General features: G+C 36.0%; 1 protein-coding gene and 1 long non-coding RNA gene across 2 annotated transcripts; one reads left to right on the forward strand and one right to left on the reverse strand.

Moving 5' to 3' along the window:
• The first annotated feature begins 1189 nt into the window (after positions 1-1189).
• Positions 1190-2674, forward strand: LOC110882548. The gene is made up of 4 exons (XR_002560126.2): positions 1190-1241; positions 1320-1509; positions 2174-2250; positions 2362-2674. It is a non-coding gene; the product is annotated as an uncharacterized LOC110882548 (long non-coding RNA).
• A 5086-nt stretch (positions 2675-7760) lies between these two features.
• LOC110882547 (probable 2-oxoglutarate-dependent dioxygenase AOP1) lies at positions 7761-11870 on the reverse strand. Its single transcript, XM_022130540.2, has 3 exons — positions 11482-11870; positions 8984-9305; positions 7761-8274 (listed from the first exon to the last, which is right to left on the reverse strand). The coding sequence occupies exons 1-3, from the start codon at positions 11853-11855 to the stop codon at positions 8026-8028; spliced, it is 945 nt and encodes a 314-aa protein (XP_021986232.1). The 5' UTR covers positions 11856-11870; the 3' UTR covers positions 7761-8025.
• Positions 11871-12864: the final 994 nt, after the last annotated feature.

The raw sequence follows: 12864 nt of genomic DNA on the forward strand, positions 1-12864 counted from the left end.
CTCTTGAACACAACTGTTCCTCTAATTATCCTACTTGCTAGCAATATAAATATTGATTTTAACTATGTGATGCTATTTATATGTGAAGGACTTTTTAGAAGATCTATTTTAAGGGCCGGGAAATACATAGAAATTGAATGCCTAAACAAATGTGGATCTCAAATTAGAAGGGAAAAGTGTTTTTTCATTTCTTTTTTTTTTTGACAAACAGTGTCATTGGTTTTCATGAATATATAATTCTGAACATCAACAAGATAATTCATCAACAAACTTCACCCAAACATTTGATGTAACACACAAAACATTATCTATTCATTAATTTTTAAATATAAATATTTGTTTTTTTTTTTGTTATAAGTAGAGGTGCAAACGAGTCGATTTGAAGGTTGACTTATATCTAATTATAAGTATACAATCTTGATGTTAATGGTTGATTTTGAAGGTTGGTTTATTTGTCTCATGAACACCATGTGTTCGATGTTATGCCTGAATGAAATAAAAAGGTTTGAAGTATTGAAAATTTGTCATATTAATTGCTTATTTAATCAGGTAGAAGCTTTCTATAGCTTCACTATAGTTATATTGAATCTAAATAATATTTTGTCTAATTATAGCTTCATTCAACTGTAAACTTAAGCATGTAGCATTTGTTGTTGGTAAAAGTATTTGATTTAAAAGTATAGGTTCATTCATTATGTATACTCCGCTGATTTGTTTGATTGCTTAATAATTACATAGTCTTTAGACCTTGAATGCTTTTTGTTTAGATTCGGTCATCGTTGAACTGAGGAGCATCATCGTTTTTTGTATATATCTTGCGAAATAGTGCGAAATAGATCAACTGGAACCACAATATTCAATATTCGTTTTAATGGCGTTTTGTTTGTATATATATGCGATGCAAAGAACGTAATGAGTCTTGAAACACTACTAGAATACCTTATTGTGTTGAGTTTATTTTATCACTTATTAATTAATTTAGTTTATTATTGTCTCATATTCAAGGTTGGGATTACCAAGATATTCAACTGCATAAACCACCCTGCTATGTTACTGTAAGAAGGAAATCACCATCTTTTGTGAGTTAACATTTATTTAACTAAAACCGAAACTTGATATATGCTGGTATTTTGGCAGGACTCTTTTCCAGTACTTGTAATAGAAATAAAAGTTGCTGAGATATAATGGCGCGATGATAGTGCGATACAACCAAAACAACATCAGGCCACACCATCTTTCTGGTATGTGACAGTAGCTAGAAAATAGTCAAAATATACTAGATATAACTCGGACTGCGTCTTTGACTAGAAGCTTTTCAGGTGCTTGAGGGGCTTTTCAAGGTCCACCCACCTACATCGAAGTCCAGGAGCATGGATGAAGTATTATTTGAAGATTGAAGGGCTTAGGAAGGCCAGTGTGGTGACGGTGTTCAATGCTGAACTGGTGGTTCAGCCATGGAAGAATTCGAAGGAGTTGTTAGGGTTCAAATTGGCTCATGTGAATAAGCAGGTAATAATAATATTGTGTGTGTTGTTTTGGTTATGGAGTGTTGAGATTTGTTTGGTGATTAATTGGTTACGGTGTTGTGCTTCGGGTTATGGTGAATCTGATTCAAATGATCAATTCATTAATTGAAAAGGAAACTGAACCATAAATTGAATGCAAACTACGGCTGAGAGGGCACAGCGCAAATGGTGTGTGGGCTACACTTCAACACATAGGCGCATGCTTTTGACAACATAGGCTTTACTGTAAAATGCATATCGATTGAACTATGCGTCTTGATTTACACATTCTAAATCATATGGATATTTTCTTTTGGATACACCCTACACAAAAAGTTCTTAGTGTTGGTGAAAATTTGGATCATAAGTTTTTTTTATTATCATTTTTGTCATTTTAAATATCAGTAAAATACTCATTAAACTAATCTGTGCGTAGTTAAACATTGCATTTTTTCGGGTTGGAAGTAGTATAAGGTAATGAAAGCATTGCATCTATAACCATTTGTTTAGTGTCTGATGATCTGATATATTATAATAAGATGTCAACCTTAATTCACAAAAATGTTCAAAAGGCATTGTTTTTTTTTTCCATGTGATACCTGGTCCTAAAATTACTTATGATGGAGTGTGGTTATTAATTGAGATTCTTGAATTATGAACTTATGCAGAGGTCAATCAAATCTCAAGTCGATTTACATCAGAATCACGCGTATACGTTGATAAAGGAAGAGATCTAAACCGCCAGGTTGGTTAGTTTAAATTATGATAAAATATATAAATATTTTGTGATGTTCTTGCCATAGTTTCAACTTTCATTTATATTCTCGTTTGATCATTGAAAATTCTGCTTTTTCAGTGATATTGTTTGATCATACGACATGAGAATTAGCCACCGGTTACAAGTTTACTCGCCACCACGACAACACTAAAGGTGGCCACCAGCCCATGGATGCAAATTTGCATCACTTTCAAGTCCAAATGCAGCCAGTGAGTATAGGGACTTGAAGAAAACATTTTAGAAATAGTTCTTAGTTTGTGTATAGTCGTTTTCCTTTGTGTAACTTTTGTAGATAGGTTTTGATTATAAGTTTATGTTATTAATTAGTATTTAAACCGAAAACTTATGTATGGATTTTGGGTTATTATTGTTAATATCATTTGTTTTTTTAGAATTTCTTATGTTTACATTAGTTTTTATTTTACAAAAAAATGAAAATAAAATGTGTAACCGCACAAAAGTGGCCACATAAAATCACACTAAAAATGTGTGACTAAAAGTTGGACAACAGCCACACTATAGTCACTTTTTTCTTATTTGTGTGACAGAATTATACCAAACGTCATGGGAAAAAAAGTTATATGTGATCAAAAGTTACACAATAGCCACATTTAAAAATACAAAATTTTGTGTGACGAAATGATACCAAACGTCATGCGAAGTACAAAGATGTGTGACCAAATGTTAGACAATAGCCACACATAAAATTACAAAATTGTTTCTTGTTTGTGTGACAAAATGATAGAAAACATCATAAGAAAAAAAAACGTGCGACCAAAGATTAGACGATAGCCACATTTAAAATTACAAAATTTCACGTGGCTATAAATTACCATTAGCCACACCATAGTCACTTTGTTTTTGTTTATGTGCCTATATAATAGAAACAACCACACTTATAGTAAGTTCATGTGACTATATAATAGAAACGACTACACTTGCACTAATTCATGTGGCCTTTACTACCCTTTAGCCACACTTAATAGACAAAATGCTTGATTACAACAACCCCTTTTTGCCACTCTTTTTTTAAATTAATGTGACCAAAACAAACTTTTTTGGTAATTCATGTGACTATATAGTAGTAACAGTCACACTTAAAGTAAATACATGTGACCGTTGGCATCCTTTAGCCACACTTAATGGAGGAAATGATAGATTTTAACCAAAAATGTTGGAACCCTTTAGCCACACTTTTAAGTTTTACGGCCACTAAAAAGTGTGTGTGGCCGTATGACACCTATGATGACTCGAGCTTTGGTCACACTTGACCTTAAAAAAATATGTGTGGCGAAAGACATATAGTCACACTTTTTTTGTGTGACTGAATCCCTATTTTGGCGTAGTGTTAAGTGAGTGGCATAAATAGTAATTCGCTTGGCTCAATAATTTATTTTGCTAGAACAATATAAGAAGCTCTAAATCACAAGGGAATGGTAAATTACTTAGTTACTTATAACTGGATAATTAAGTGTCTCCATAACTTGGGTATTCGGAGACATGTGGTCATTCTGGTGGGGAAATACTTTTTTAACACTACACACCTTATTAATAGTGTTTACTATGATGAGTTTTTTATATATCCATAACCATGATATGAAAGGTAGGGATGCAATTCTACCTTGGGTCTTTGGCATTCCCTAGCAAAATGTCCATAATTCTGACAGTTGCAACATCTTACTTTGGACTTGTCAAAACCCACTTTCTTTTCAATAAACTTCCAACTTGTAAGGTTCATGAATCTCTTTACCCTTCTTGAGATCATGGCCATCTCCCTTTGTAAATCCATCTCCTGTAAGTCATCAGAATCAATCTGATCATAATCATCTTCAAAAGTTGCAGGGTCAGAAATCCTACCCTGGATGTAGTTCTCAAAAGTAGCAACAAAAGATGCAAGTAATCCTAGATGTTCTTTAGCAGCTTTCTCACTTAAAGGCATAGTCTTGTGGTGTCAGTTATTTTCCCTTATTCTCCCTGGTCTGCTGTTTCCTACTGTTATCTACTTCTCATTATAAATTATCGAACCGGGTTTGTGAGTAATAATGTACAGTTACTTGAAGTACAAATGTACTTATACCAGGGGTGTGCACGGTTCGGTTCGGTTATTGGGCAAAATCAAAATCGAAATGTCGGTTTCCGTTTTTTAAAACCGTTCGGTTTCGATTTTTTCGGTTTATACGCCGGTTCCGTTCGGTTCGATTTTGAAACAAAATTATGTAAGATTAAAAGAACGGTATCATTTAAAATATAAGAATTTTTTTATATGTTTACATTTAAGTTATTATTGTTAACCTCTTTAATTAATATTGTTTACATAAACCTAATCTTCTAATCTATTTTCATGTTCTTCTAAAGTTTCTATTAAAACATTTTCTTTTATAATAATTTGAAGATCACTTAATTTATATGCTAAAATTTGTTATTTCTTAAGGTAATAAATAAATCATTTCAATTATAAATAAACATATTATGTTTTTATTATAAACACTTAACATTTAGGAATAAAATTAATAATTTATACTAGCATTGGGTTAAACACTTAAAAACTTAAACTTAAACATTAAAATATATGGATTGTAACTTATCAGATCGGTTTTTTTTTTTTTTTTTTGTTATTGAAAATAGTTTTACGAAAACGGAACGAAAATTTTCGGTTATTAAAAATTCGAAAACTGAACCGTTGATTTTTGTTTCGAATCGGTTTTTTCCGTTATTTCGGTTACGCTTTGGTTATTTGGTTTTCTGCTCACCCCTATCTTATACTATAGATAATACACACTTTTAACATGTTTAATATTTTAATAATATTTCATTTATCGTTTAATTTAAATTTTCACTGATAAGTTACGTTTGTTATTAAAAAAAAAAGTAAATACACAATTGTGTTTGGATATTTTTCCCAAACTTTTTGATATCAATTTTATTGAAAAAAAGTTATATTCAAAATAAACTATTTTTTGTCATAAACTATATCTACTATTGGTACTGTAACGAACCTAACCGATACCAACTAAACAACAATGATTTTAGTATCTGCAGTATCCGTATTATTGAGACCGATGTCGGTATTCGTTAAACGTGTGTCGATGTCTTTTTAGGGATATCACGACTTTAATTGTCGTGTTGTTTAGTCAGGTGCCAATACCTTACCGATACTTTAATAATATTGTAATAAACTTATCCGATACCGACCAAATTCTTACGGCATCATGCGAGGCAATCTCACTAGTTTTAATAAAATCATGACCCATATCCAACACCTAGTTTTCTAGTATATAAAAAACTATAATCCCTTATCCAACACCTAGTTTTCTAGTATATAAAAAACTATAATCCCTTGCGAGTGGACCAAAATTCCTAGTTTAAATAAGAGTGAATTACAAGTTTTGTCTTTTATCTTTATATCTAATTTCAGGCGGTATCCTTTATCTTTAAATTGATGAGTTTTGTACTTAATGTTTCCAAATGTTACACGTTATGTCCTTTAGTCATAACCCAGTTAGATTTTTATGTTAAATATAGTTATGTGACTTGCATGTGAGGGCATATTTGTCTTTTCACCATTACAAGGATTATTGTGTAAATATTTAATATCTATGGACTATTATGTAAAATAATGAAAAACCATATGTATAAATATAAAGACATGTATTCTCACTCCCCTCTGTCTATAACTAGCGATGTTGGTTGCCAGATCTGGTGGTTGGTGGAGCGGTGGTTGGCGGTGATGGTTGATGCGGCGGTAGTGGGTGATGATGCACTTAAATTTGCTGTTGATGATTTTGTTTTGACCCAATCCTTGATGCAACTGCCATCGTCTTCTGTAGACCTGGCAAACGGGTCGGGTCGGGTCACGGGTCAAAACGGGTTCGGGTCAAAACGGGTTCGGGTCAAAACGGGTCAATTAAAAAATGGGTTGTTTTGGTTCGGGTCGAAACGGGTTCGGGTCGGAACGGGTTCGGGTCGGAACGGGTTCGGGTCGGAACGGGTTTCGGGTCGGAACAGGTTTCGGGTCGGATTGGTTAAAAATGTTTTTTAAAGAGATTGTACATCAAGGGGCAATTTTGTTCGGTTCGAAACGGTACTGGTCGAAACGGTACGCGTCGAAACGGTTCGCGTCGAAACGGTAACAAACCACGTAGAGATGCCTAAATGATCAATTATTTATTGAAACGACTTGTGATAATCAAACGAAAGATTTTGTCGACATGGAAGGAAACTAGTAATGTTTGAAAACTGAATTCACATAAAAGTTTCTGGAGTAGATGTTGTTTGGCAGAATAAATATATGTAAAGTTATTGCTGCATCAATAATTATTATTCAATATTAAACAATAAATCTCTGGGGAAATTAAATATTCAAAGATGTAAAGTAATGTACATTTCTACGATATTTCCATACGTTAACTTTTGGTTGTAAAATACAAAACACCCGTGCATCAAACGACGGGTCGGAACGGTAAGCTTCGAAACGGTTTGCGTCGGTTCGAAACGGTACGGGTGGAAACGGTACTGGTCGAAACGCTACGGGTCTAAACGGTTCGCGTCGAAACGGTATGGGTCGAAACGGTACGGGTCGAAACGGTACTAGTCGAAACGGTTCGATTCGAAACGGTACGGGTTGAAACGGTACGCGTCGAAACGGTTCGATTCGAAACGGTACTGGTCGAAACGTTACGCGTCGAAACGGTACGAAACCCGTCCCGAACCGAAATGCGTCTCGTGCGGAAACTCGTGTTGGCCCAAAACCCGTTGCGATTCGAAACCCGTCCCGTGCAAAAAGTCGTGTCGGCCCGAAACTCGACCCGAACAGACCCCGTTCCGATCCAAAACTTGCGTCGTGCCAAAACTCGTCTCGGCCCGAAACTCAATTTGAACTGAACCCGTTCCGATCCAAAACCCGTTTCGTGCCGTAACCCGTCTCGTGCGGATACTTGTGCCGGCTCGAAACCCATTCCGATCCGAAACCGACCCGTCTCTTTAAGACACTAACCCACATCAACCCATTTCTTTAATGTTGTCGACCCGCTTTGACCCGAAAATAACAAGATGTAATTTCAAGTGACCCATTGTGACCCATTTAGTTAAAATATATTACCCAAACCAATCCATATAATTTTAAATGCAACCCAAACCAACCCACTTGAAAGACTTTGGGTCAAGATTGCCCCCTCTAGTCTTCTGCAACGGTATCTAATCTGAGTCATACTATTGTGTTTTTCATCAATTAAATCAATTTTAAATTACCTCATATGTATCAAATTAGATCTGAATCGTTATGTCGTATGCATCAAGTTACGCAAGATGTATTAAATTTGGTGGATGAGGTGCCCTACTTGTAGTGGATGAGGGGTCTCACTTGTAATTCAAACTTGTTCCTTTAATTAAGACGAAGTTGAAGATTATGTTATTGTTATGAAGTTGTTATGTTGAGATTTGAGGATGTTTGGCTTGAGGACAAAACTAGTAATTCACTCTTTAAATAATGTATAATGTATAGCATATGGTGGGAACATATATGCACACTTCGTTATTTTAACAGTACATGATAATATCATGAGACAATAAGTAACATATATAATTTTAAACAAAAGTATGAAAAAATACAAACGGCTAGCTAGTTACTTGAAGCACAAAAACAAACGTGCATATATAGCATTTAAGAAAAAAAAAATCTTATTTGTTTTGCCATGCTCAAAAACTCAGAATAGCCTTGATGCATTGAGATTGGGATGTTTAGTTTCAGATGCCACAATAATTCTTTAAGGCGAACTTGCTTTGAATGCCACCCTCTTTGTAAAAGAACTTAAGAAACTCCGCATAATCGAAAGGCTTGTAACGCAGTGGGTGTTCTTCGTCTACCATTTCATAGAATGTTTTTACGAGGATGCTTGCTCTCTGTACCGAAAAGAACCCGAGCGAGTATCTAGCCATGTTTCCATTCATTACTACCCTATGAAACGGTACATGCAATCGACCATTCAACCAAACCTGTATAGCGCCGAAGTCAAGAAAACCAAAAGTCATGCTCACTAATTTTTTGAGTTATGTTAACCGGAAACTTTTTATATATAAACTCTTCTAAACCCTGATAAAAACTCTAAATGCTAAATACTTTCATATATTGTAAACGAATCAAGTCATTCGTCCACTACTCGAGGTTGTCTCTAACAAAGCTGAACTGAAAACGATTTTGAGCCCGAGCTCGATCTAGCCTAAGAATAAGATTATATATTTCATTTAATATATTATGTATGATAAAAAAAAACTATACAATATATAATATTTTGTATTAAAAGTTACATTTATAAGTAAATTACTCAACATATGTACCACAAGAATTATTAGTATATAAAAAAACTAATATTTATCTATTATTTTTTTATATATTAATAATTCTTGTTGTATATATGTTCAGATTTGCTTATAAATGTAACTTTTAATACAAAATACTATATATTGTATGGTTATTTTATAAATACAGCTCCAAATGAGTTGAGATCAAGATTGGCTCTAGCTCTCAGAAGTTAAACGAGTCGAGGTTGAGCTTACATGAGCTCAGGCTCCGCTCGATTGGTTTACTCCCACACATTCAAACGTATGTTTCTGTTTCTAACCAGACTAAATCCATAACTTATAGATAGGAATATAATTAAAACAATTTGAAGAAAGGAATGATTGTGATGACTCATGTACTTACATTAAACGTTTCACCAGCCACAACTATGAATGAATTCGGTGAAACTTTTACTCGCAACCATTCTTCGTTTTTCATTTGGATCTCTAACCCTCCAATTTCATCTTGATGTAAAATCGTCATTATATTCGTATCGGTATGCGTATGGAGTCCAATATCTGATTCATTTGGCTCAGGTGCTCGATATTTCATGACTTTGAGAAGGTAACTTGTCGATTTCATTTGTTCGCCAAAGTATTTCTCCAAACCCAAGCTCTCGAAAACCATCTTCTTCACAATCTCGTCTAGTTCGCGCAACTTCTTAGAGTAAGTCTTAATACTTTCACTGTCACAAAACGAGACAACTCTAGTAAGATGAAAACTTTAGTTTAAGGAGTTTTAAGAAGGGGTTCTGAACTGGGTGCGAGACACTGAATTTGCACACTTTTGTACTCTAGACGCCTCGTATGCGTCTACGCACTGAATTTAAGGGGTTCTAAACTGGGTGTCAGGCACTTAATTTAAGGGATGTATACGCCTAACACATAGGGCCGGCCCAAGCCCAAATATTTTGAGGCTTGTGCTTTAGCCCTCCAAATAAATAGGGCCTCCAACTTAGAAAAAAAAGTATATATGATATTTTGGTTGACTCAACTTATCTTTACGCATACAAAAATATATAAAAAATACAAAAAAGAAAATTTAATTAAGAGTTAATTACTGTTTTCGTCCCTGAGGTTTGTCAAAAATAACGGTTTCTGTCCATTAGTTTAAAAATTGCGATTTCAGTCCATTAGTTTCATTTTCGTAACCATTTCAGTCCACTAACTTAACTCCATCCATTTATTTTGTTAACTTTGAGTTAACTAACTAATTCAGAGACGGTTTGCGTCAGTTTTAGAAACACAGGGACTTAAGTGTAAACTCTAAAACATTAAAACAAAAAAAAATAGTAAATTCCAAAAAATCAAACAAATTCCAAAAAATTCTAAAAGATAATAAAAATTCTAAAAAATCATAAAAATTCTAAAAAATCCAAAAAATCCGTTTCGGCGCGAACTGTTTCGACCCGAACCGTTTCGAGCTGAACCGTCCGTACCGTTTCGACCCGAACCGTTTCGAGCTGAACCGTTTCAACGCGAACCGTTTCGACCAGTACCGTTTCGAGCCGAACCATTTCGACCCGTACCGTTTCGAAGCCGAACCGTTTCGAGCTGAACCGTCCGTACCGTTTCGACCCGAACCGTTTCGAGCTGAACCGTTTCGACGCGAACCGTTTCGATCAGTACCGTTTCGAGCCGAACCGTTTCGACCCGTACGGTTTCGAAGCCGAACTGTTTCGAGCTGAACCGTTTCGAACCGAACCGTTTCGACCCGTCCTGTTTCGAAGCCGAACCGTTTCAAGCCGTACCGTTTCGAACCGTTTCGACGCGAACCGTTTCGAGCTGAACCGTTTCGAGCTGAACTGTTTCGAACCGAACCGTGCCGTATCGAACCGAACCGTTTCGAGCTGAACCGTTTCGAACCGAACCGTTTCGAGCTGTACCGTTTTGACGCGAAACAGTTCGGCTTCGAAACGGTACGGGTCGAAACGGTTCGGCTCGAAACGGTACTGGTCGAAACGGTTCGCGTCGAAACGGTTCAGCTCGAAACCGTTCGGGTCGAAACGGTACGGACGGTTCAGCTCGAAACGGTTCGGCTTCGAAACGGTACGGGTCGAAACGGTTCGGCTCGAAACGGTACTGGTCGAAACGGTTCGCGTCGAAACGGTTCAGCTCGAAACGGTTCGGGTCGAAACGGTACGGACGGTTCAGCTCGAAACGGTTCGGGTCGAAACAGTTCACGCCGAAACGGATTTTTTGGATTTTTTAGAATATTTATGATTTTTTAGAATTTTTTGGAATTTGTTTGATTTTTTGGAATTTACTATTTTTTTTGTTTTAATGTTTTAGAGTTTACACTTAAGTCCCTGTGTTTCTAAAACTGACGCAAACCGTCCCTGAATTAGTTAGTTAACTCAAAGTTAACAAAATAAATGGATGGAGTTAAGTTAGTGGACTGAAATGGTTACGAAAATGAAACTAATGGACTGAAATCGCAATTTTTAAACTAATGGACTGAAACCGTTATTTTTGACAAACCTCAGGGACGAAAACAGTAATTAACTCTTTAATTAACTTCAAACAATAAACCTACTAGTTTATTTTGCCGTCCCAAGCCCGGGTAAAGGAGGGTTTTTCTTAAATAGAGTTTTTATAAAGGCCTCGAGTTTTTAATTCGCTTTAGGCCACCAAAATGGTTGAGCCGGCCACGCTAACACAGGCCCAGACGGGGCGTCTTGAAGGGTGATGTTTTTTAAGTGAAGAATTGGGTGTTTTGTTGGGGGTAATTTGATGTGTTTTTTATGAAAAGTTGTTTTTTATGAAAAGTTGTTTTTTATGTATAAACATTATTAGTGTTATTATAATTAATTCGGAAACCAAATCCAAACCCAAGTATTAGTTTCATCGAAAGTAACATACCGAAATTTGGGATTGTCTTGAGGCCACATTAGATCGGCGAAGTTGTCCACATTTTCAGGGATGAATGGGTTGCCAATCCCCATGCTTTCATAGAGTGGAACCTTGGGAGATCGAACATATCCATGAAAGGCAGTTTCGGATGTGTTTCGAAGCTTGGTTTCTGTCGGGAGATCGAACAGTTGCTTCAATGCATCGTTCACAGACTCTTGAAGATCTATTGATACAACCGAAGAAGCTTCGAAGCATCCATAGTCTATGAGAGCTTTAAAAACATCAGTTTTAATGGATTCCCAGATCGAAAGATTGATTGAATTGTTGGTTTTTAGCTGGGAGAAGTCGATTACTGGAAGTTTAATTGGAGCTTCGGAACCCATTATCTTGGAAGTTCTGAGTTGTGGAAGTAGGAGTATGTGTTTTTAAGTGGCTAGTTAGGCATGTATCAAACAAATTGATTGATTAAACCGAAGAAACGATAAGCGCAAGGAAAAAAAAAACGTTTTTTTATGACAATTTCTATTGTTTTTCAAGACAAATGTGTATTGGTTTTTAAATTATTTCACGTTTGAACATTGTATTATGTTAATGTACATATGCTATTAAGACAAGCTTTGCCGTAATCACATCCTTTGATAACATCTTCAATTCATTTCAATCAATTCAGTGTATGTAATTAAATGGGTCATGCTAATCCCACACGCAGAAAATTATTTTCACACCCCTAAGCGTCGCGCTATGCCATAGCGGGGCGCTTAGGTCGACAAAAGGTGATTTGATAGTTTGACTGACATAAAGGTGATACGAGGTTGAAGGTGTCTCGTGAACCCTAAGCGCCGCGCTATGGCCAAAGCGCGGCGCTTCGACCCCAAATTTTCACTTTATAAACCTGCTTAGACTCAACATTCACCATTCGGTGATTTTGTTGTTTGTCAATTTTCTTTGCTCTATTAGTTACATGTCTTGAAAAAACAATGTCGTGGTTAAGCAACTATCTTTTCGGTCAATATTCTGACGAGTCAGTTATTCCTGATTCTTATGAGGGGACCGCTATTTCTGACTCGTATGAGAAACCGGTCTCGTCTAACTTGAGGGAGGCAGAGGTTGTATCTGGCATTCGTTATCGTGATAACACGGTGAAGCTGGATTTGAATACCCCTGTGGAGGACCCTTACGCACAACAAGGTTATTCGAATTTCGGTTACGGTGGCGAGTACAGCTTTGTACAGCAGGAGTGTTATCCAAACGACACGACAGTTACGTTGTCAATAGAGCTTACAAGGTTATTCGAATTTCGGTTACGGTGGCGAGCAAAGCTTTGTACGGCAGGAGTGTTATCCAAACCACAGTTACGGTTGTGAACAGAGCTTTGTACATCAAGTCTATTCG

The sequence above is a fragment of the Helianthus annuus genome, chromosome 10 (assembly GCF_002127325.2).
Source record: "Helianthus annuus cultivar XRQ/B chromosome 10, HanXRQr2.0-SUNRISE, whole genome shotgun sequence".
NCBI lineage: Eukaryota > Viridiplantae > Streptophyta > Magnoliopsida > Asterales > Asteraceae > Helianthus > Helianthus annuus.

Excerpts from the sequence above, each read along its gene's own strand:
- LOC110882547 (XM_022130540.2), bottom strand. The coding sequence starts at position 11,855 with ATGGGTTCCGAAGCTCCAATTAAACTTCCAGTAATCGACTTCTCCCAG. Across the intron at positions 9,306-11,481 it reads CAAGACAATCCCAAATTTCG|TGAAAGTATTAAGACTTACT; the intron begins GTATGTTACTTT and ends GTTTTGTGACAG. Across the intron at positions 8,275-8,983 it reads TGGCTGGTGAAACGTTTAAT|GTTTGGTTGAATGGTCGATT; the intron begins GTAAGTACATGA and ends GGCGCTATACAG.